At 46.7% G+C, this 23,067-nt stretch overlaps 1 protein-coding gene across 1 annotated transcript; it reads right to left on the reverse strand.

Moving 5' to 3' along the window:
- Positions 1–200: 200 nt before the first annotated feature.
- On the reverse strand, positions 201–22,141 carry LOC144101672 (E3 ubiquitin-protein ligase RING2-like). The gene is made up of 5 exons (XM_077634807.1): positions 21,709–22,141; positions 13,850–14,044; positions 11,984–12,448; positions 4,516–4,696; positions 201–1,205 (listed from the first exon to the last, which is right to left on the reverse strand). The coding sequence occupies exons 1-5, from the start codon at positions 21,949–21,951 to the stop codon at positions 985–987; spliced, it is 1,305 nt and encodes a 434-aa protein (XP_077490933.1). The 5' UTR covers positions 21,952–22,141; the 3' UTR covers positions 201–984.
- Positions 22,142–23,067: the final 926 nt, after the last annotated feature.

The following is a 23,067-nucleotide window of genomic DNA, read 5'->3' on the forward strand; positions in this document are numbered from 1 at the left end:
TTAATCTGGCAGGCGAAATTAGGTCAAAGCCTTTCCCTCAACTAAAAAAAATGGGGTGAAAAAAGAAAAAGATATGCCTCAAGTGGAAAAAAAAAGGCATCATTTGCTCACATGTGCTCACATCAGCGTCTTTTTTTCATGTTTGTTCATGCTGGTGTGCAACTTGAGAAAGCTGACGAGGAATTAGTTCCACCAACCACTTCAGACACTGCCATGCATTTTTTAATCACTACTCAAGCTCTTCCAGCAGGCTTATTCCATCAAAGCTTAGCATGTGGAGTGCCCAGAACTGTTTCGCTTGTCAAAAACAATGCATTCCGCAGTCTGTAGACGTCCTGAACAGGTCCCCAAACACTCTTCTTGTTCTGAACAGCTGCTTTCCCTCCACGACTGGCCTTCTGGAGCAAAGCTGCCACACATCACAAAAAACAAAGCAGAGTTCCAGGTTCCTTTTTCTTGACAGCCGAAGTATTTACAGGGAAGTCTGCACCCATCATGCATGCGCCCTGTACTTGTATGCTCAACACCTGTGTCATTCTGGGTGGAAAATTCGGTGCCGCTGACACCACCACGTTCACAAAGCACACACTGTATCCACAACTAGTTCTTGACAAGCTCCGCAACAACGGTGCTGCACAGCTTTTACGCTACAGCAATGCCTCCGTATGCACCTTCTGGTGTCGCTGGAAAGATGTTTGCTGCAATGGCTCAAAGTTTAATGATTCACTCGCTGAATTCACACCGAATTCAGTGGATTCAGTACAATGCGCATACTGGGTCCACAAACGGTTCCTCAACAAGCTGCACGACAACGTTGCTGCATAGCTTCTACACCACCGTGGTGTCTTCGTACACAGCTTCTGGTGTCACCGAAATGGCGCTCACTGCAATGACACAAAACAGCCACAGCCTGGCAGGGCACACACACAACACAGATTCCAAGGTCCTTCACACCAGATGGCGCAGGGAGGGGGGGAGAAGGGTTCAGGCCTTCCGGTGGGCATAGTACATCTCCAGCGGCTTGTTCACTTTCCAGTACTTTTCGTTCACTTGGTCGAGCGTCATGTTGCCCGCCAGTGGGGTGAACTGGCCCGGTGTGACGGCGATGTAGATGGTGAATGGCGCCACGCTGCGAGGCGCCGACGCATCCTGCTCGATCTTATCTAGGGCCAGCCGCATCGCCAGGTACTTGGACAGGTGGTCCACTGCGCAGGACCACATGTGAGTGCACAGTGCAGAAATGTACACCAAAGCATTAGAGGACTAATCACTGAACACTAACATGGAACAGGCTAAGGTGCTGAGCTGGTTGGTTCTTATATCAAAGACAGCAAAGACAGAGAACGACGCAGAAATAAATAAATGCATTAAGTTAGTAATTTATATGTCAGGGCTGTGTTCACATAGTACTATTCAAGTGAACCCTACTGAAGGCATGCACCAATTTGTCACTGGTGTCATTACATTCTGTAGCCTTCTCTGTGACGGCTTCTCCTTTATCATAAAGATTAATACCCTTTACACACGGCATTCCTCGAAGGCCTTTCCTGCAAAGGCACCTATTTTCACCAAAGGAGCGAAAGCTCGAAGGAGCAGTGACTCAGCTGCACGGTGCAGCCCAAAAGTGGAACAGCCGTTGAGGCTTGGCACCCGCCGCTGTGCATGAGGTGGCTGAAATGAGTGTTTTAAAATTAAAGTGGGGCATTCTGTTCATTTCTTGAGCTGAGACAATTTTTTTATTCTGCTTCCTTAAAAGTATTGAAACAACTACTCTCATCAGCAGCAGCTGGTTTTCTTAGCCACCAGGGGCACTCCGTGTTGCTGGAACAATTTTACTGTCTCGAAATCTGGACATAAAATATAAACAGATCCAAAAGGAAAAACCAGACAAACGTTTCGTATTATTTATGAGAAATTTTCAAACATTGTTAGCATCATAGATTATTTTCTTCGCTTTGAGTTTTTGACGCTGGACGGCACTGTGATCGCAGGTTCTCGAAGGCCGCGCCTTTGGATGCCTTCTGATGGATGCCTTCGCCTCCAAGGCCCTTAGCAGCAAAGGAGCAACATTTGTGCCATATAGCTGCATTCCTTAGACCTTTAAACACAAGGACCTGATTCTTAAAGGCCTTTGCAGTGCCTGTGTAGCAGGGGTATAATATATGCCCATCGTTTGTTAAAGCCCACTCAATACCTTTGAAAACGACTAAGGACACCTAGTTTTAGTTGCGTGTTTTCTTCTCTCAAATGATGCGTCAGAATCTGGATCACCGTGTGGAATGCATGGATCACCGCATGGTATCCACCTACGACCGCTGAAAAATTTATAGCGATTTCTTCTCTCATACTGTTTCGGTTTCAACCGAACAATGGCTGTGATGCGCAGTTGTTTTTAGGTCACATGAAGTTAGACAAAGCCTGTAATATAAAAGCTGATGTGTAGTTTTAATTCACTACAACACTTAAACGAGCCTGCTTCAAGAACTGGAATGACAAGAAACGATGTATCAGCAGTTATATTGTTGTTTTTTTCTTGTGCCTCATGTGACCTACATGCCACAGCCATCATCCAGCTGATGAAACCGAAAGAGTGTGAAAAAGAAATACGATTATAAATTATTTAGCAGTTGTAGGTGAATATCACACAGTGATCCACGCATATTTACGTGTAATGCATGATTTGAAAGAACAAGACACACACGAAAATATCTGGTTGTCTATAGTGGTTTAAGCAAAAAAACAAAAAAAAAGGAAGAAAAAGGAGCCTGCTGTTACTTTCGAAGAGAAGAATGCAGCTGAGTAAATGCAACACGCAAGGTCTTCCGCCATACATCAAAGCTTTGCTGCAGTGAAAGAACATCTGCTTAACCCCTTCAACATTCAATTACACATTATGACAGCCCTGCAACAGCAAAATTAACCACTGCAAATAAGCTGGATTTCTCCTGTAAACCAGAATTTTTAAAACCAGCAGCTGTACCATGGTGTTCTCAGCAGTCGTAGCATTGTAGCAATGGCAGTAGCGATGATCGTAGTACAGCACCAGCAGCAGTAGTAGTAGTTGCGGTGATAGTAGCAGCAGGTGCAATAGCCGTTGCACTTGATGCAGTATTGGTATTACCACTCACAGAATTTAGTAGTGGAGGAGCGGAAATGTTAACAAACAACACGCAGCGGAAAACTGATGTGACTCCACAATCATGCAATCACTTCATGAATTGATAATTTTACCATTATTGCATAGCTTAATGTCAAGAGTAACCAATGACATGCATTCTAGCAAGTTCCCTGCAGTAGGATTTCATTAAAGCTCTCCATAAAAAAAGTTACATAAGATACTGCATAAGTGCACAAGGACTTGTTGTACATAAAATTAAATGACATATTTGGAATCAGCATACAAAAATACATGTTCCCTGAAGATTTCATAATGGTGACTTCATTAACAAAAATTAATTTCTGAGACCCCCTTCCCCCTTAAATGATCAAGTGAGCAGTAAAATTTTCCAATCTCGTTTCGATCCCAATGTTTGCCTTTTGAAATTAAAGTAGTTGTCACGAGCAAGGAATGTTTCTGAAACGCTCCTTTTCAGTGGCTTCAGTGCGCTTGAGGTGCTCCCATTAAAATTCTGAGGAGTTCAGCTTGCAAAATTCAGCGTGCAGTTCCTTTTCAAACGTAATAGACTCGCATGGTACGGGAAGAAATGTCTTCGAAAATGCCCGACTGTACCATTCAACCTGTTTTCATTCTCCGAAAATGTCTGAAATGTTCGCTTCAAACTTATTCACAGTAAATTACTCTTCAACTGAAACTCACTTCAACAACAATGAAAAAGAAAACACTATGCATAACAAGCGTACTGTTTGCATCGGTGAACCGCGTTTCCTGTGCACACAACTTACAGATGATATGACATTCCAGCTCAGCAGAGACTGTTTTAAGGGGTTACTAACAACTTGAGAACTTTTCGTTCTCAGTAAGAATTTATTCTTTAGCTCTCCGAGGGCCCTTTGCAGCCATGCTGATGTTTCCTCTATAGAAGAAGACTGATTTACTGCCGAAAAAATTGTATTTACAATGGAATTTTTTTTCCTCTGCACTTAATTTGGTCTGGTGATATCAACAAGGTAAGGGCTCTGATCACCAAACTGAACTGAATGAGATTAGTGGGGATTAAAGGTAGATTAGTCTATATGGTTAGTATAACCCCATATAATAATTCAAAGAAAGGTACTCAGAGAACATTATAGTCCTCAGATTTTCAAATTTGGAAGTGCTGATGACATCACGGTCCTCTTGGTAAATCAGGGAATTTCGTTACGGAGAAACCTGGTGGTTTTTGCGAGACGACAGCCTAAATGCGATCACATTAAAAGTAGTACTGATGCTATCGCAGATTGCATGTGAGCTGTCAACACAGGTCGACTTCACTCTGCTCTCGGCCATGCTACAGACAGGTACTGCAATGCAAGGCCTGCATAAATGGCGGAGGGCACCACTGCGTGTTCACTCACCGGTGGCGTTTGCGGTGGTCTTGATGTAGCGCACCTGTGCGCTCGAGTCCTCCAGCATCATCTGTGGCTGCGGCTTGAACACAAGCTCGATCTCACTGTTGAGGGCGGCGTCAGCATCCTCCGCGTCAGTCTCCTCCGTCTCGCCTCCGGCAGACTCCGTGTCGTTGGAGCACGCCGCAGCCTGAGGGGCAAACTCTCAGGGCTTGCACTGACTCGCTGGCACTTTATGAAGCACTTGCTAGTTGGCCGTGAGAATCCTCAATCAATACACCCCTCTATGAAAAAGATCTTCCCAAGTCAAACAATTCCCACATTTTCCAATGTATAAGTCGCATTTTCTTCGATTTCCTTTTTTTGCTGCATCTCATACCTCGGTGCGACTTATATACAATGAATAATGATGTGTCACTGCACACTAATTTTTGCTGTGCCCAGTAACTATGTTTGAGAGGAAAATCTACATGTAAAAGTGAAAAATATCCTGAAATGTTAATTCATGAGTCAAACCGCACAATCTCGCCTCAACCGGACCGACTGCATGTGCTTTACACCATTGCTACATCCAGTCCAACTTGATTCTTGAAATTTTGATTGCAGAGACACACCCGTTTCGTTTAGTGCATGTCGTGCGTTGTTCTTGCTCAGCATGGCATTGCCTGTGAGGCGAAGGAGCTATGATGCAAAATTCAAGCTGTGTGTCATTCGATTATGCTGCATAATGGGGATCGAGCAGCAGGGAGACAGTTCGACCTGAGCGAAAATATTACCCGGAACTGGAAATCCAGGTCGATGAGAAAAAAAAAAAGAAGCAGACCGCAGACAGAAAGCAGGCTGGCAAAAGCTCGAGAATCACCTGCGCATGGCAGCTGCCTCAAGCGTGTATTTCTGTCACACTCACCAACGAAGGGACGCTCAGCGCATTTTTATAGTGCTTATCTAATGAACAGCCGCTTCTTATGTGCGCTTTTTTTATAGGAAAAACCTGCCCTTCGCAGGGGCTGCGACTTATAGACTGGAAAATATGGCCAATAAAAACTGCAAAAATCAGGAATGCACTTCGGCCCAGAGATCAGTGGCTTCTTGAACAAACAAAAAAGTGAATTTTAACTTTGGCTTTTTTTAGGAAGCATCTTTCTCTTTCTTTACGATCTCAATTTTCAGTGATTCTGTATCATGCGGTAATTTCAGAATGCTCCTTGGCCACAAATTTTAAAATTTCTTTTGCAAACTTTCCAGAATGAGACTAGTTACTATGGTGGTGGTAAACAATAAGTGTTTCTTCCTACACATCGCTTAAACCTCGATAACAGGACTGCAGTATCAAACACAAATACGAATGGCCTATGAAGTCCTTCAGACAGCTTCAAACACGCCGGCAATACAAGCTATGCTGCTATATTGCAGTCACGTACCAATGTACATTGTTACTGGCAGCAATTTTTTGCTAACCGTACATTATTCATAAAAATTTGGTTGTTGCCGGTAAGTAGTATCAGACTATCTTCTCCTGGCTGCGGAATGTAGAAATACAGAATACTCCATTCGGCTCAACAGATGTCTACTGCATGTGACACAACAGAAAGCGCATGTCATTTCTGTGATGCTTGAGCGCAACAACTGGATTGGCAGTTTGCATGATTAGCTAAATTGGTCGAACCAACCAACAAAAATATGCATTATAAACACCAGCTGAAATCCTTTAAAGTGTTTTAAAATGACACAAACTGGGCATTTCAGCAAAAACCCTTAATTTTCAAAATAAGGACTTTGAGGTATTAAGCTGGTTTTTCCAGCATAGTGATACCAGTGTTGTTATTAGCCATACCAGATTTTAGAATTTAAAAAATGTGATTACCCTCGAAACTGTTGAACATGGCACATTACACATGCCCGTGTAACAGCACTTCAACCTCTTTAAACTTAGAGGTCGCACTAATCAACAACCAGTGTAGTTGAACTAATCTATAGCAGTGCTGTTTATTTTTGCTATGGCTGAAATCACTTTCTTCATAACAGATATTTCCTATCGCATTTATATTGCCTTCCACAAACCTTTCGAATAACCAATGTACTTATAAATATTGCTCATTTGGAAAATCAAGACATAGTGGAACTTGTGGTAACGTGTTTTATGGAAACATTGAGCTAATCATATAAGCAAACGAATTCTTGTCACTGCTTGAAAGGGTTTATGTATGGTATAAGGGATCGCAGCTAGAGCTGGTGCATGGCAGAATGCTTGTCAGCCAAAGTATATACCTTACACCAAGCGCTTGAAAAACTTAAATTGTGGGGTCTAAAGTGGGCTACGAGGGACACTGTAGTGGACGGCTCCGGATTAATTTCATCCACTTGGGGTTCTTTAATGTGCACCGACATAGCACAGCACACGGGCGCCTTTTGCGTTTCACCTCCATCAAAGCAAGGCTGCCACGGCTGGGGCCGAGATTTCCGGCTGCTTGTGTAGGGATTGTGATTGAGTCTGCAAGTGCCCATGCAAGTGCTTGCCACCAGTGGTCATCTGCTTCATTGCAGTTTATAAATTTGTGAATAATATTATATGCTTTTGCTTAGCAAAACTTTAGAGAAGGCTCTATTAAAGGGGGAAGTATTTATCACAACTTTATTCACGTAATCAAATGTTACAAGTGCAGACAAGAAAGAACATTCAACGCCCATCAGGCGTGCAAAAATGGCAGTGTTTATATGAGGTGAACTATTTAGGAATGCTAACCGTGCCTTCTAGCAACACGGACTGAACACTGTTCAACAACTAGCAACTACCAGTTCCAACTGGCACCTTTTTGAGGATGATGAGCAAAAGGGGGATTGCCCTATACAAGCATGCTGGAGCACTGCCAGCAGCATGAAATAACAAAAGTTTCGCGCTCCAAAAATCCAACTGGCTTAAAAACAGTTTTCTTTCTTCTTTTTCCCCGCCAAGTGAGTGCAACTACTTAATTACGATTCTTCAACACTGCCGTATTCAAATGGCAAGCATGCTAACACTTGAAGTGCTGTTACCAACTGCCCTTAGGGGAACCACTGTACTATGGCATTAGTATCCACGGCCAGTCTCGAGGGGAGCGAGCGCTCTTTGGTACGGCCTCTTTGGTCTATGCGAGTCGCGCTCTCCGTCGCCGCTAGGGGCGCGGTGACCCTACCATTCGCGAGCCGCTCGCGTCTGTGGCGGCTGGTGGCGCGCGCCTGGCTTCGCACTTCCGAGCGCTGGTTAATGACAATCGGCGCCCCGAAAAAAAAAAAAAAACACAAGCAGAGGAACAACACAGGCATGTACGTTATGGAGATAATTGTTCATATAGTGCAGGCTGTTAAAAAATACAGATAAGTCACCCTCCCATTTCAGGAATCAAAACGACTATAGGGCAGGTATTGCAGAGATCAAAGCACGATTCATACTGTGACCAATTTTGTTTACGTCGTAATCGCTTGCCGCGCATACCCAGTAGTGGCTAACCACAGGTGATGGTTCCAGCCAAAGTAAGCTAGCTCTGGAAGTACACACGCAAGAATATAGGTGGTTGTTCAATCAGATCGGTAGAAATATTGGGCTCTTAGTGAATCACATACGTATATCACCTTTCCAAAACAGTACCTAGCGTCGATACCTTCAAATATTACCGACGGATGCCTAAGCAAAACACAAATTTCGCTACATAACGTATATGGTGCAGCAGATCGGCCCGTAACTGATTTCTTAAAGCGGGCGATTTCCATAGGCTGATGATGTCAGGTCAGTGATGTTACATTCAATCACAATCAAGTTTCACAAAAGAAAACGAGTACAGTGTAGTACGAGTACAGAGTATATTGCAGGGATAAATTGGTTAAACCTACGATTCACACTATGGTAAATTTATCGCACGGTTATCACTTGTTGCGCATTCTCAATGAAAGGGTACTGCAGATGGTGGTTCACGGAGGAGTGGATGTAAGCATGTGATAAATGGTGGATGGACACTCATCATGGCGAAATTCTAGGTTCCTCTCCAGCTGAATCACATGTACAACCTTTCTCAAAATGTATGCGGCGTCGTAAGCTATTAACAATGAACGCGGTAGAAAGCAATGAATTCAAGTTGCATATGTGGCGTAGGTGAGACTGGCACGTAAAATGTACGTAGGTGTATGCTATAAACCACCAAGGATTTAACCGAACTTGAATTTTCTTTCTCCTCTTCGTATATTCAGTTTGCAGTCCATTTTAAGCCTATTTGATTAAATCGGCGATTACCTAAACGCGATACTGATTGTTAACATCTTTTTCTAAATGCTGATGAGACTATACAACAGCAGTCTATATTTCCGTATTTTCTCGAAATTTGTTAAACAGCGCCTTCAATATTTCCTTACTATCAATATTTTCATAAATTAGTACCTTACCGTTTTCCAATATTCAAAATTTTTTGTTCGAGAATGTTGGAGACGGATACTCGTGCATAATGTTAACTAACATAATTGTATATTCAAGGAAGAAAGGACGGGTGTGGGCGGTGAAACTGATTCCAGCTATGTGCGTTAGTCTTTTTCTGTAACACTAATAGTTTGAGGTTTTTTGATGTTCTTCCCAAAAGCAGATGGCAGTAGTTTAATTAGTAATTTAAGTTGGAATTAAGTAGGAATGAATTCCTAGGAGTTAAGTTTAAGTAGAGTGAAATAAACGGTTAGTTTTAAACTAAGGCTGCTCAAATGTAGGCAAAGTTATAACACTTGCAAAGGCGTATTTGTTTCATCTCGAAGTCTCTTAGCCAATACAGTCGAAACCCGCGATAGCGAAATCTCGAGAATACGAAATTCTCGCCGCAACGAAATATTTCCGAGATCCCGGCAAATGCCCATAGGGGCCAATGTATTTCGTATCTCTCGGTAACGAAACATTTTTGTACCGCAATCCCACGATAACGAAATTTGCTGCAGCGTCGGTCCGCATACTGTCTCCCATATTATGAATAACAGCGTCAAAAAAGCACTCAAATTAAGCAAACTGCAATAGCGCGCTTGCGTGGCTACAGCGAGAGCATTGGCGCCTGGCAACCTTGCAGCCGGAACAACTTTAAAAACTTTAGCCACCTTGAGCCGGTGCTAGCCACCATACCGGCGCAGCGCGTGTCCTCTGTGATCGGTTCCGCGTGGTTGTTTATCTCGGAGGCTATGTTTGCACGTTTGCGTTTGAGATGTCTCCGCCAGCCAAAAAACGAAGATTTTTGTCTCTGCAAGAGAAGGCTGCCATCATTGCTCAAGCAGAAAAAGGCAGGAAAAAAATGGATATCGCCGACGAGTACGGATTGCGTGCAGCTCACTGTCGACAATTTTGAAAAGCAAGGCAGCCATTCTCGGTGCGCTTGAGAATGGTGCTCGAGCACAGCATAAAACAGTGACGGCTGCGGTGTTCCCGGACGTTGACAAGGCGGTGTTTGCCTGGTTCTGTGAACAGCGCGCAAACAAAGTGCCTCTGTCTGGCAAACTGCTGCAACAGAAGGCTCTGGACTTTGCCTGCATGCTCGGGCATGACCAATTCAGAGCAAGCGCTGGCTGGCTGGGCCGCTTTAAAGCCCGTCACGATATTGTGGCCAAGGTGATTTCGGGAGAAGCAGCAGGAGTGGACCCGGTGGCAACATCGTCGTGGTAGCTGACTGCCGAAGAAATCCTGGGGCAGTACGAACCCTCAGACGTGTATAATGCGGACGAAACGGGTCTATTCTATCAGATGCTGCCTTCGAAGACCTTGGACCTGAAAGGTCAAAAATGCCATGGAGGGAAGCACAGCAAGCAGCGCGTAACAGTATTGTTGTGCTCCAATATGGACGGCAGTGACAAACGGCCGCTTCTTGTCATTGGCCGGAGCAAGAAGCCCCGCTGCTTCAAGGGGAACCGCACGCTGCCTGTCCAGTACACCTCGAACGGGCAGTCATGGATGACCCGTTCAATATTTTCCAGCTGGCTTGAGGCCTTCGATGCGGACATGAGAAAGGCAGGCAGGTTGGTGAGCCTTTTTTTAGACAACTGCACCGCCCATCATGTTGATATGGAGCTCACAAACGTGCGCTTGTTTTTTTTTCCGCCCGGGTGCACTTCTGTTGTGCAGCCACTCGACCAAGGCGTCATACGAAGTGTGAAGTGCGCCTACAAAGAGAGGCTAATTCAGCGTCTCATTCTTAACCTCCATCACAAGCGCCCCACCGACGTGGACTTGTTCATGGCGCTTGAGATGCTGGCCGCTGCATGGCTTGCGACGCCTCCGACCGTGATTGAGCACTGTTTCAAGCATGCGGGCTTCGCCCCCACCCAGCAGACATCATGCGTGGACGAGTCGCCAAATGAAAGCGTGCTTGAAGAGACACTTCACGATGACTGTGCTGCCAGTGCAGTGCCACAATCGCTGGCCAACGCATGGGGTGCACTTTGTGCTGTTGACAACTATGTTCCAGATGGCCTCAGTGTCGATAATTTCGTTCGCGCTGATGACGACGTAGTTATCCATGAAGAAATGACCGATGAGGCTATCATCAGCAGCGTGTGCGAAACTGACGACACCGAGGACCAAGGTCCACAACATGGAGAGACGGTAAACCCGAACCCGAGGAATGTGTTGGACGCCTTTGACACGATCCGGTCGTTCTTAGGCGCACACGACGACGACGTGGCAATGGATCACTTCTTGCAGTGTGAGAATAGAACCATGAAGTTGCTGCAAGGCAAGGCTCGGCAAACTAAGCTGACTGACTTTTGGCAATAAATTTTCTTTTTGCGGGCTGTTTTCTATCTTTTCTGTCTCATTTTCGCGGCAACGAAATTCTCGCGATAGCGAATTTTTTTGCTGTCCCCGGCGATTTCGTTATTGCGGGTTTCGACTGTATAACTGTATGATAATAGAGCTAATTTTCTTGTTTGAGTCGTGTTCATGGCTGCATCTCACTCTGCCAGCTAGCTTCAATTAGTAGTCGAACGGGCAGTGTACACCCTTTGTGAATAGCGATCATGATCTGTCGCGGCCGTAAAAAGGAGCATAGTTGAGATGTGCCGCAGAATATTACTATACGGTACAAATTCACATCACCTTTGGTCATAAACAATATGCAACTTGAATACATCAATGCGCAGGGCATGTGCAGGCCTGCGGATTGAGTATGTACTAGCCTGGATACATTCACAATAGTTTGCTTCAAAAGCGCGATCAGAGAGCGAGAGCGCCCACACGCCGCAGCATTTCACATGCGAGTGGCCAGTCCGTCGGCTGAGGAGCGGTAGGGCCGCAGCGCCACAATCACGCAGCGGAGGCAGACAGGAAACACCACTAGCGCGCAGGCCGTACAAAGCGCGCACCGCCGCCGCTACTCGAGACAGGCCGTGGAGTATCACAGAAACTTCCAGCAACTACTGACAGATGGCGCTAGCACCACCCCTAGAACCTAAACAATGCAGTAGTGATAACACTAGTTCCTTCTACCTGCTGCGTCTTGGGCCTCTTTCGTGGCTGTGAGGAGCCGACGCTGCTGGTGCTGCTCTGTGTGGTGGCATCGCTGCAGCTTCCAGGAGTGGGTGTCTGCCGGAGAGGTGGTTGTTGTTGTTGTAGTTGTTGCTGCTGTTGCTGCTGCTGCTGTTGTTGCTGCTGTTGTTGCTGCTGCTGCTGCTGCTGCTGCTGCTGCTGCTGCTGTTGTTGCTGCTGCTGTTGTTGTTGTTGCACCGTACTACTGGCTGTTGGTGCGGACGCTGCCGAGAAGGAGGTGGGCATGGTTGGTGTGGCAGCGCTTGCCACCTGGTGGCCACTATTGGCAGCACCACCGCCAGAGGATGGCACTGATACGCAAGCAGTGGCGGTTGCCACTGCTGCAGGGGTTGCGGGCCCGCTGCTGCCGCCGCCATTGTTCTCGTCGGTGCCGTGCTTGCGTACACGCTGGTTCCGGTTCAGGGCCTGCATGCGCGACCGTGATCAGCAGAATGACCTTAAGCACTCACTGCTAGGCTAGCTCAGACAGCACGCAACTGCAATGAAATAGAAAGTGCAATGGAAAACACATGCAAGGAAGAGAGAACAGAACTAGCACTAGTTAAAAAAGTGATACATCTGACAGCAAAAGACACAAAATACAGTGCACTCTCATAAATTCGAACAAATATCCAGTCCCCCTTGTGTTTAAATTATTAACTGTTGGCTTTGTGTATGTGTGTACCTGTATCACATGCTGCCTGTATCACATACAGACATGCTGAATGCAATTTTTTTTTTGTAGCGATACCTACATTACGGTAGCATTTCTAGCCTTCAGTGCGGCTGCGCCGCCACGCTGTCATGTGGTGTGAAGCAGCTGTCGGCGGCGCGGCGCCGTGGCTGATCATGTGGTTCATCACGTGACCAAGTTCCACTCAGCCAGCTGTACCTATCGCGTAACTCCAGGTTTAACCAGAGCTAAACCACCACCAATTTTTTTCGTCATTATACACCTTAAAGGGATATTGAATAAAAATCTGGAAATACTGAGAAAGCACGTTTCATTCGTAGGATACGATTACACAAGTACACAGTCATCATTCCGGTTATTTCTGATCGGAAGGCTGTATTTTTGGAGTTTTGTGAGCGACTGCCGGGCTGCACTCAGTGCGCGCCTGTCACGAGCTGGCGGGCAGGATATACAACCATGAGATGCAGGCAGAGAATTGTGAAGTTTGGACAGGAGGAAGCCGAACAAAATGAAATGCACAATGAAGCAAAAGCGTGCCAAACGTGTACACTTTCGTTCGATCCATGCTGGTGATGGCCTGCAACGGATAAGGCTGGCGTCACATCCCAAATTGTGAGAGCTTTCACAGGCGGCTGCTAGGTGCGGCAGTTGGGAAATGTACAATGAAATAACTACTTTCTGCACATTTCTGTTTACAAAGAGTTGTTTGGTCAGTCTCAGTGCCACAGCTATCATTTGGGTCAGAAACCTTCACGGCAGGTTTTTTATCCACTATCCCTTTAAGTATGCAGTGTACTGTGTTACCGTTACCATAGAACAAAGAGCCCACCCACCGTCAGTGCACACGGACTCACTGGTCCAAATGTGGCAGGTGTGCACACAGGCACCTGGTGCCGTGGCACCACCAAGGCGATCTGCACATCCGCACTGGTGGTGCGCGGACTCCTGATACTTGGGAATGCTAACGTAACATGGTACACGGTATGCTAAAAGAGTCTATTACTCCTAGAAAGCTAGCAGTACAGCTATTTTTACAAGTGTGGCTGTAGCATGTGTCTGGCAAGCTGCACCCCAATCATCACTCAGCAGCACTGTGAGTGTGGTGGCAAGTATCTGGCCCCATGACACATTACCTGCATGCGCATGCCCTCCTCGATGCTGTGAGCCAGGGCCTGTGAGTGCTGCCGGTTCAGCTTGGCCAGCACCCGCTCCTGGTGGGCCTCGTATTCGTCCCGGCTCGGGTAGATCTTGGCAATCAGCATGTCGAAGTTGGGGTCCGCCCGCAGGGAACGCTTGGATACCAGCTTCTTGCGGCACGTCGGGCACTCCTGCGCACATGGGGGGCAAGCTTGAACTTGTTGCTCTCTAAAGAGCAACAAATGGCGGATCTGTCGAGCCTAAATCCGCTACACACGATCTCATGATTGTTAAACTGTATACTTAACAAGTAAGTGAACTAACATCTACAATAATGCGAATTTCACACTGACACATTTTGTTTTACTGCAAGAGTAGTACCTGTAGCACACGGCAAAAAGTTAGGAGGACGCTTAAACTTCGCCTTAAGAGTAGATGTGATGGCGCCTTTTTTTCTTTTTATTTCTTTTCTTTTTAATTTCTCACCTTTAACCCATCCACAATAAGATAACCGATCATGGTCATCGATTACAATCAGAATTGCCAAACATATTACCGATTACCAATCACCAACTCCCAATCATTATCTAGGTTACACTGCACGATATACTATGCCACTATATACTCATACACACCATTTGTTTGAGTACAATCAAGCAACATAACACCACCTTCCCATTCCGCGCAATACCTTGAGGTCTAACTGGCATACATATATTTGGTTTTATTTTTTATATTACTTTAACATCAGTACACATCCCAAACACGTTACTAACTCATACACACCTCAATGCATTCACTGGGTGCCCCTCTAACAGACTCAAACCAATGACCTTTTGTGGCTGTGAAAGGGGGTGGGTCTCAACAAAGACGCAATGTGCCTAGGATGCTAAAGGACGCCACTTCACAAATATCCCCGAGCAAGAATTTTTTTAGACGCGTTTTGTGGAAGCTGAGTTATCTCTAATCAAAATTTGAATTTACGCGTCATCGCGCCTTTCCCTCTCCTCTCGCCACTTTCTGCACGCTGAAATGTTGGCGCTCCTCCGCCGCCCCTCCCACTGGCTGCCGACGCGCGCAAACCAATGCTAGCAGTCTGCTGCTGACGCAACGAGTGCGGATTCAGGCGAAAGCTCAGCCCCACATGTTGCAGCTAGGTGTGGAATCTGGAATTTTAATAATTGTATTGTAAATTATCGGCTCGCTTCTGAGGTCTTGTATGTGGCATGAACGCTTATTGGCATGTGCTCTACGTAATGCGAGCATTTTATAGACAACCTCAAACACCCTTTTCAGGGACCCTTTAAGTGAAATGTGAACGTGCCACATATGTGATATGTGTTTTGTCAATTAGATGGGGCGTGATTGAGTCGCTAATATGCACCATTTGTGTCATTTTAGAGCATCATCATCAGCAGAAGCAGCCCGACTATGCCCACTGCAGAACAAATGCCTCTCCCATATCTCTCCACTTAACCCTGTTCTTTGCCAGCTGTCCGCCCCTATGCTTGCCTTCTCTAGGTATCTTTCCTTCACATTACATGCCCTGCCCAAGCCCATTACTTCCTCTTGATTTCGACTAGAGTGTCAGTGACCTGTGTTTGATCCCTGACCCACTCTGCCCTCTTCCGGTCTCTTAAAAGTGCACTGAAGAGGATTCTGAGCTAGTCCTTTTACGGCGAGAACTCGATCTATGCTTTCAGAGTAATTTCAGAAACTTCGAATTATTTTTCTGCGTGGCCGAGTTCCCTATTAAATAGGATTAAATGTATCAGCTCCCGCCTTTTTTCTTTTTAAACTGACCTCCGACAGCAGGAAGAGTCAACCAACGCGTGCAGTGCCTTTCAGCTAGTTGGGTCGTTCTTTTAGGTTTCTGTGAATAAATAGTCATTTCCAGAAGAAGGTAGCCACGATCTCTGTGAATCCTCTGCTATTCCTAGAGCCTATGCCATAGTCGCCTACTGCCTGGTCTCCAGCCTGCTTCATTCCTACTTGACATTAAAGTTGCCCATCAGTACAGAGTACATCTACACATCAGTACGGAGTACAATCTGACAGAATCAATTCAATACAATCTGCATACAATCTGCTGTCATTTCACCCTGCTAACATTTCCCAAGGACCTTCTCTTTCCCTGTTGTATACAAACAATAATAGCACTAACACAGCCACAAGGGGCACTTTGTAACTTGTGAACTAAAAAGTGCAGCCACATGCTTTGCTTTTTAGATAACTGCACATCCCAATCTCAACATACTGCAAAAGGCATGGCCTGCATGGATTTTGAAGGATCTTTTTAGTACTTTTTACCCAGAGAGCCCAATGTAATGGACAACTTGCACAATGGTAGGAAAGCCGATTTGCAGGAAGGCTCTTCCAACCAGAAACCCTGTTCACAGACTGTTTTCACTAACTGCTCTGTTGACTGAAGGGGTTAGCATGCCCCCCACTGTGAAGGGATGTTGTCCAAAGGTTACAATGATGCATTCCATTGAGGAGTACCTGCCTTGCACCCCTGCTCTATGGTGTCCTTGCAACACTCACAAAAGACAAGCATAGTATGTACCATTTTGTGGAAAAACTGCTTCCCAAGGCAAACTGCATCATCACTTAAAATTGAAAACCTGGGGGACCCTTGTATGGGCTCCGTGCGCTGGTATGGTGGCGCCAGCAGCGACCACATCGCCAGCGCCGCCTCGTGGCACTCGCCGCGTTAACCGGACACTCAGTCACGGCCGGTCTCTCGAGGGGAGAGCGCGCGCCACCCTCGAGACTGGCCGTGGTGGCCCTGCGCCTTCCTCCATGCCTGTTGCGTTCGCGTCAGCCCGGCCGCATAGCAGACGCGCACTGACCGCGATGCCATTCTGAGTCAACGCCTGCTTCTCTGCGGATTACCACGCATTGAAAGCCTTGACGCTACCGCTGCGTCACCGCTGCTAAATTTAGTTTCAATTGCTTTCAGGTTGGGCTGATCACCAATTGCGAGCAACCATGATTGTGTTGCAGTCCCGACGGCACTGCAATATCGGGCAGCGCAGTTGAGCTTATTGAGATTAATTAAGTGCCTTTACAGTTTGAGAAACAAATTTCTGATTAACTCAGATAATGAAATCAGCTATGTAATTTACATCCACTGTGACATCCACTACGTCAATGGTTGGCTAGAATTGCGAAAAACGAAAACTTACTACACATATCAGATGACAGTGCTCTACATCCCGCAGGATCGACACTGCTTTACTTTGTGTATTCCCCTCAGAGAAGCATACAATATACGATGGGTTTCATGCTGATTATCTTCCACAGTTAGAGGACTTTCATTTCAGGAATTTCATGAAGGCACCAATTACATGAATTATTTTGGTCTTATTTTTTTTTGAAAATACTTAACCCTAGAAAGGCCGTCGCGGTGGCTCAGTGGTCATGGTGCTCAGCTGCTGACCCAAACGACTCGGGTTCGATCCTGGCTGCGGCGGTCGCATTTCGATGGAGGCGAAATGCTTGCGGTCCGCGTACTGCGCGATGTCAGTGCACGTAAAGAACCCAGGTGGTCGAAGTTATCTAGAGCCTTCTACTATGGCGCCCCTTATAGTCTGAGTTACATTGGGACGATAGACCCCATGAAAATCAAAATATTAATTCCAGACATTAAGGGTTTAGCAATGTTGTGAAATCCAAGAAATATATATATATATATATATATATATAGGCAAATTTGAACCACTCTCTGTTTTTCTTTTTATTCATCCAGAAAAGGATTTGAGATCTCAGAAATGCAACAATTAAAGACACAAAGTTTTAAACCACTGTGGGAAATAATTTGATGCAAATAAATGCACAAAAGCTTAGGTGAAAAAATGTGAAAAACGACATAAGCATTCTCAGAAGTACGACGTCGCTACCACAGCACACACTCATGCACGAAAAAAAAAAAAAAAACTAGAAACAAAATTGACATGCTGAACCACAGATCACCATAACAAACGAAGACTTAAACTTCTGATGATGGCTCCAAGAACTTCACCGTAGACCATTTCCTGTGACTGACTGAGCGTATTCTTTCCCTCTACATAAAGACATAAACTAACTCCTACCAATGATGGCACATTCAAAACACCCATCAGTGTAAACCCTTTCCCAGTTCACACTCATGAATTTAATTTCACAGTGCACTCATTTCCAGCAGACCCTCTGTGCATGAGCGAGCATGCGCGATGTCCAAGGAAAGCCTTAAAATATATTCGGTACCTTGACTGCAGTGTTTTTGTAGCTGTTACGACATTGGTAAATACAGCAGTAGGTCGAGCACCCATAATTATCCAAGTTTGTTTTCGCCTTCGGACGAAACACCTCACCGCTCGCCTCGCTCACTGCAAACTGAACCAGAGAGCTGCGTTGGCTGCGTCCGCCTTTCGCCACCACTGTTCACCAGGTGGCGCCACTCGCGCGCGCCAAACTGCAGCGCACGGAGCCCATAGGCTGGCTAACAGGCTGACCAGCAAAGCATTTCTCTGGAGTCCCCACTAGTTGCCTATGTGTTTCATTGTCACTTGCAAGCTGTACTGGGAACTATTTGTTGAGGAAAAGTCAACCAAAACAACCCCTTGTAGTATAGGGTGACACTGCTCTCCCCCCCCCAATTCCCCTGAACAGATAGCATCTGAGGCCCCCTCATGGTTTGGGGCCAAACCATGCTGACCAGCCCTGTCCTCAGTAGTGGCCCCCACCATCGCTTTGTTCTGGTGTCAAATTTTGACAGTTCAGCCAGGGAGTATAAAAGAAAGCACCCACACACACTCCACCCACACACACTCCACCCACCCATACTCCCCCTTTCCCTCTTTCCTCTGAAACTCTACCTATCCTTCTCCTCTCTATCTGCACACTGGCAGTGGTGGGTGCACTTCCTTTCCTCTTCCCCTGTCAACCACTTACTACACACTGGGCGCACAAAAATAGACATTCTTAGCATACCGGAGACGGTTTATGGGACGCCGGCTGTGCACGTGCAGTGACTCCCCCTGACACACCATGCCCTGACACCAACAATAGACGTTTTTAGCATACCTGAGACGTATACGGGACCCCTCTCGCGCATGCGCAGTGGCATTGTAGGGGCGAAGGGGAGCAAGAGGGGTCGGGTGTCTCTGGTAGTAAGCCTACGGTATGCTAAACACGTCCTCCGTTCGCAGAAAACCGCCCGCGCACACTAAGCATGCTTCTAAGAAATGTGCTGCATAACGTCTCTGCATAATGTGCTGCATAACGCGCACGACAGAACACATCTGCAAGCAGCACGATGAAAAGCAGCTGCTCACAATGGCTCAAGGAGATTAGAAAAATGCCGCTGCGTAATGAGCATGCATGGTTGCTGCAGGAATTTTAAAAAATGTGTGCGCAGAATTTTATTTTGAAGCAGATGCAGAGCTAAATACTTTCTGCAAGAGACACAAAAATAAAGAAATGAATTAATGCAACCCCAAGGTCGCAGTCTCCACAAGGATACACCAAGTTGCATACCTGCACGACTATGCCAACATACAGCGGGCATCCATTAATTCCAACTCGCTTAATCTCAGCATCTGACATTCAAAGTGGCGTTTTAGTCCCGTCAATATCAGATGCATCCAAATGGCTGCCCTACAGGCTGCATTAATGGTTGACAATACAGTCTGCATTTTAACGCGATAGCGTTAAAGAGCTCGTGTGGCAGAAAAACCGGTGTCGTCGGCGGCGTTGGCCGTGAGCGAAAAGTGGGGCATCTCGGTGGACACCTGCCCTTACAGTGTCCAGCGAGAATTGTGACAGGCGTCATTTCCTTTCCTTAAAACCGATTTTCATTTCATTTTCCTTGCCCCGCCTGCCGCGGTGGCTCAGTGGTTAAGGGCGCTCGACTACTGATCCTGAGTTCCCGGGTTCGAACCCGACCGCGGCGGCTGCGTTTTTATGGAGGAAAAACGCTAAGGCGCCCGTGTGCTGTGCGATGTCAGTGCACGTTAAAGATCCCCAGGTGGTCGAAATTATTCCGGAGCCCTCCACTACGGCACCTATTCTTCCTTCTTTCACTCCCTCCTATATCCTTTCCCTTACGGCGCGGTTCAGGTGTCCAAAGATATATGAGACAGATACTGCGCCATTTCCTCACCCCCCCCCCCAAAAAAAACAATTATTAAAACCAATTTCATTTTCCTTCCCTTAATAATAATAATAATAATAATAATAATTGATTTTTGGGGAAAGGAAATGGGCCAGTATCTGTCTCGGCGGACACCTGAACCGCCGTAAGGGAAGGGATAGAGGGAGTGAAAGAAGGAAAAAAGAGGTGCCGTAGTGGAGGGCCCCGGAATAATTTCTACCACCTGGGGATCTTTAACGTGCACTGAATTGCACAGCACACGGGCGCATTAGCGTTCTGCCTCCATAAAAACGCAGCCGCCGAGGTCGGGTTCGAACCCGGGAACTCCGGATCAGTAGACAAGCGCCCTCACCACTGAGCCACCGCGGCGGCTTCTTCCCTTACGGCCCGGTTCGGGTGTCCACCGAGATGTATGAGACAGGCGTCCTTTCCTTAAATTGTCCAACGGGGCACGCGACGCGCCGAATCTATGATAAAGCCCATATATATTTCAGCTGATGCTCTGATTCTTCCGTGAGCAGCGACAGTTTTAATCGTGCACTGGAATGCTTATCGCCGAAGATCACAACGATACATAGCTGGGCTATTTGATGGAGATTCGACAGGATATCAGCGCGTTGACATAATGTGCCTGCGTCCCGAGCCGACGCGCTGTTACGAAATCACGCATGTAAACACATTATCTTAAGCAAAATTTTCTTATCAGCTGCCAAACTTTGTAGGAACAGAAACGTGCCCGTGGCCACCTAGGACGAAACGCAAAAACCGAACCCGGCGCTCTTCAACCGGCACAAGCCCAAAGCATGACGTGTTACGAAAGTTCCGTGCCCCTACTACAATGTGCTCTAAATTAACAAATGGTCACTACAACAGAGCGCCCGCGTGAGATATCGAAAGCATTCATGATTAAGAAGAAATAACAATGTGAGAGCACACCGTTTGTCACCCTGTTTCCCAAGGAAATCATGGAATCAGATTTGTGACGCGCGCCCTGCCGCTAGATTTTAGCTGTCTTTACTTATGAATTTTTTGTTGTAGCTTGTTTACACTTGTTTTGTTACTCTTTGCGGCTTCCCCTTCGAGATCCTGTTAGCAGCCGAGCTGGGCACGCGCCGTTCCCTCTGTCATGCTGCGTTGTACACGTTTTGGAATTCTGTTGTTCTAAGCTTGTCAAACCTATGCCTGTTCCTGAGCTGCTTGGAATAAAGCCAGCTGATAGTCGGAGCCCGCGGTGTCTCCTTACTGCGTCCCGTCCTTGCGATGTTTCCAATATGATCGGTAACAGGGCCAACTCGCAACACTTGTGAAGCTTGCAGAGGTTTGTGACCACCGGGAACTTCCACAATTTCGCGATAAGGGTTTCACAGAAAAAGGATTCGTTAGGGGTGACGGTGAGTGAATCGCTGGCGCTTTTTCCATAGAAAGAGGATTCGTTAGGGTGTGACGGTGAGTGAATCGCTGGCGCTTTTTCCATCTCCGCGTCTGAACGCATGCAGAGCGCGTTCCTACCACACCGCTGTTCGTCGGAAGCGTCGCTCAGCCGCCAGCTGGTTAAGCAAAGCCGGTGCGGTAATTTTACCCCACAGCTGAGCTGCGTAGGAGATGGCTGGCCCGCGGTCGATTGCTTACAGCGAACTCCGTGACGGAAGAGGCCCTGGGACGCCAGGAGCTCTCCCACCGAGGCACGCCGATGGGGGGTACCCTGGGCTCCCTTCTCACCTTGTTGCCGCTGCGCAACGCTGTGATGATGCACTCCTGGCAGAATCGGTGCAGGCACTCTTTGGTTGTCATGGTGTTCTTGAGCATGTCCAGGCAGATGGGGCACATGAGCTCACTGTGGAGGCTGCGCGGTGACACGGCGATCTCGGTGTTGTCCGTGATCACCTCCTGCGGCGTACGGTGGAGCTCGTACAGGCTCAGCTCCCAGGTCCGATTCGTCGTTTGGGTATCCGACGACGACATCTTGGATGCCGGATGTGTCGCCCACTCACCTACCGTCCACACCACTGCCAACGTATTTTGTTTCACGACCGCGGCCAACCACCACCGATACTGCAAATGCTACAACCGTTGTTACGACTGCTGTCCGCCGCTAATTTGTGCTACATGCGGACTGGTACGCTTGCCGCGTGGGGACGCTGCGGTGGACTGCGGATGGATGGATGGAAGGTAGGAGCATCCCCTTTGAAACGAGGCAGTGGTTGTTGCCACTATGCTGTTTTTTTCCCTTTATTTTTGTTTACTCTGCTGTAAGTTGTTAATACAATTCGCCATTTCCTTTAAAAAAACGTCTTCCTACACTTTAAAACTTATGTCACCTCTCTGCTTTTGTGCCACCAATTCTTCAATCGCTTTTTGCTAATTTCCACCGCAGATTTATTTACATGACTACAATTGTTATCTCTAAACCCTAAGGCTCCATGAAGAGTGACTGTGCCTGCATCGACGTCGGGATGAATGCCACCGCATTTTAGGATGAGCTGTTCTATTGTTTCTACAGATTTACCACACACAACACATGTGCCGTCTTCGTTAATTTTTTTTTTCTGTAGCTGCGCGTTCTAAGACACCCTGACCTAGCTTCAAAGAGGAGGGCACTGCCTCTTGAGTTATCATAAAACGTTTCCTTCCTGATCTGCCTTTTCCAGCATCGATATACTTCTACACTATGCTTCTTTTCCATTGAATCTATCCAATTTTTACCTTCGACGTTTTTAACCTGTTGTTTAATGCTCTTTCTCCTTCCTCGTCTCTGGCGAACTTACTGGTCAGCTTTCTAGTTCGTTTCCGCCACTGTGTGTCAACGCTCTTTCTATACAGGTATTTAAATACCTTAGCTGCCCACCGGTTATCATCCAATTTCCTCAGGCGTTCTTCGTATAGTACTTTACTCTGAGCTTCTCGTGCTTCGAACGTTGCCCAGCCCATATCCCCCTGTACTGCCTCGTTTGTGGTTTTCCCGTGGGCACCTAGTGCTAATCTTCCGACAGTTCTCTGATTTACTTCTAATCGCGACTGAACTTCAGCCCTTAAGCATAGAACCGCAGGTGGACTGTAAAGGGCTGCACCTACAGTGGA

The sequence above is a fragment of the Amblyomma americanum genome, chromosome 8 (genome assembly GCF_052857255.1).
Source record: "Amblyomma americanum isolate KBUSLIRL-KWMA chromosome 8, ASM5285725v1, whole genome shotgun sequence".
NCBI lineage: Eukaryota > Metazoa > Arthropoda > Arachnida > Ixodida > Ixodidae > Amblyomma > Amblyomma americanum.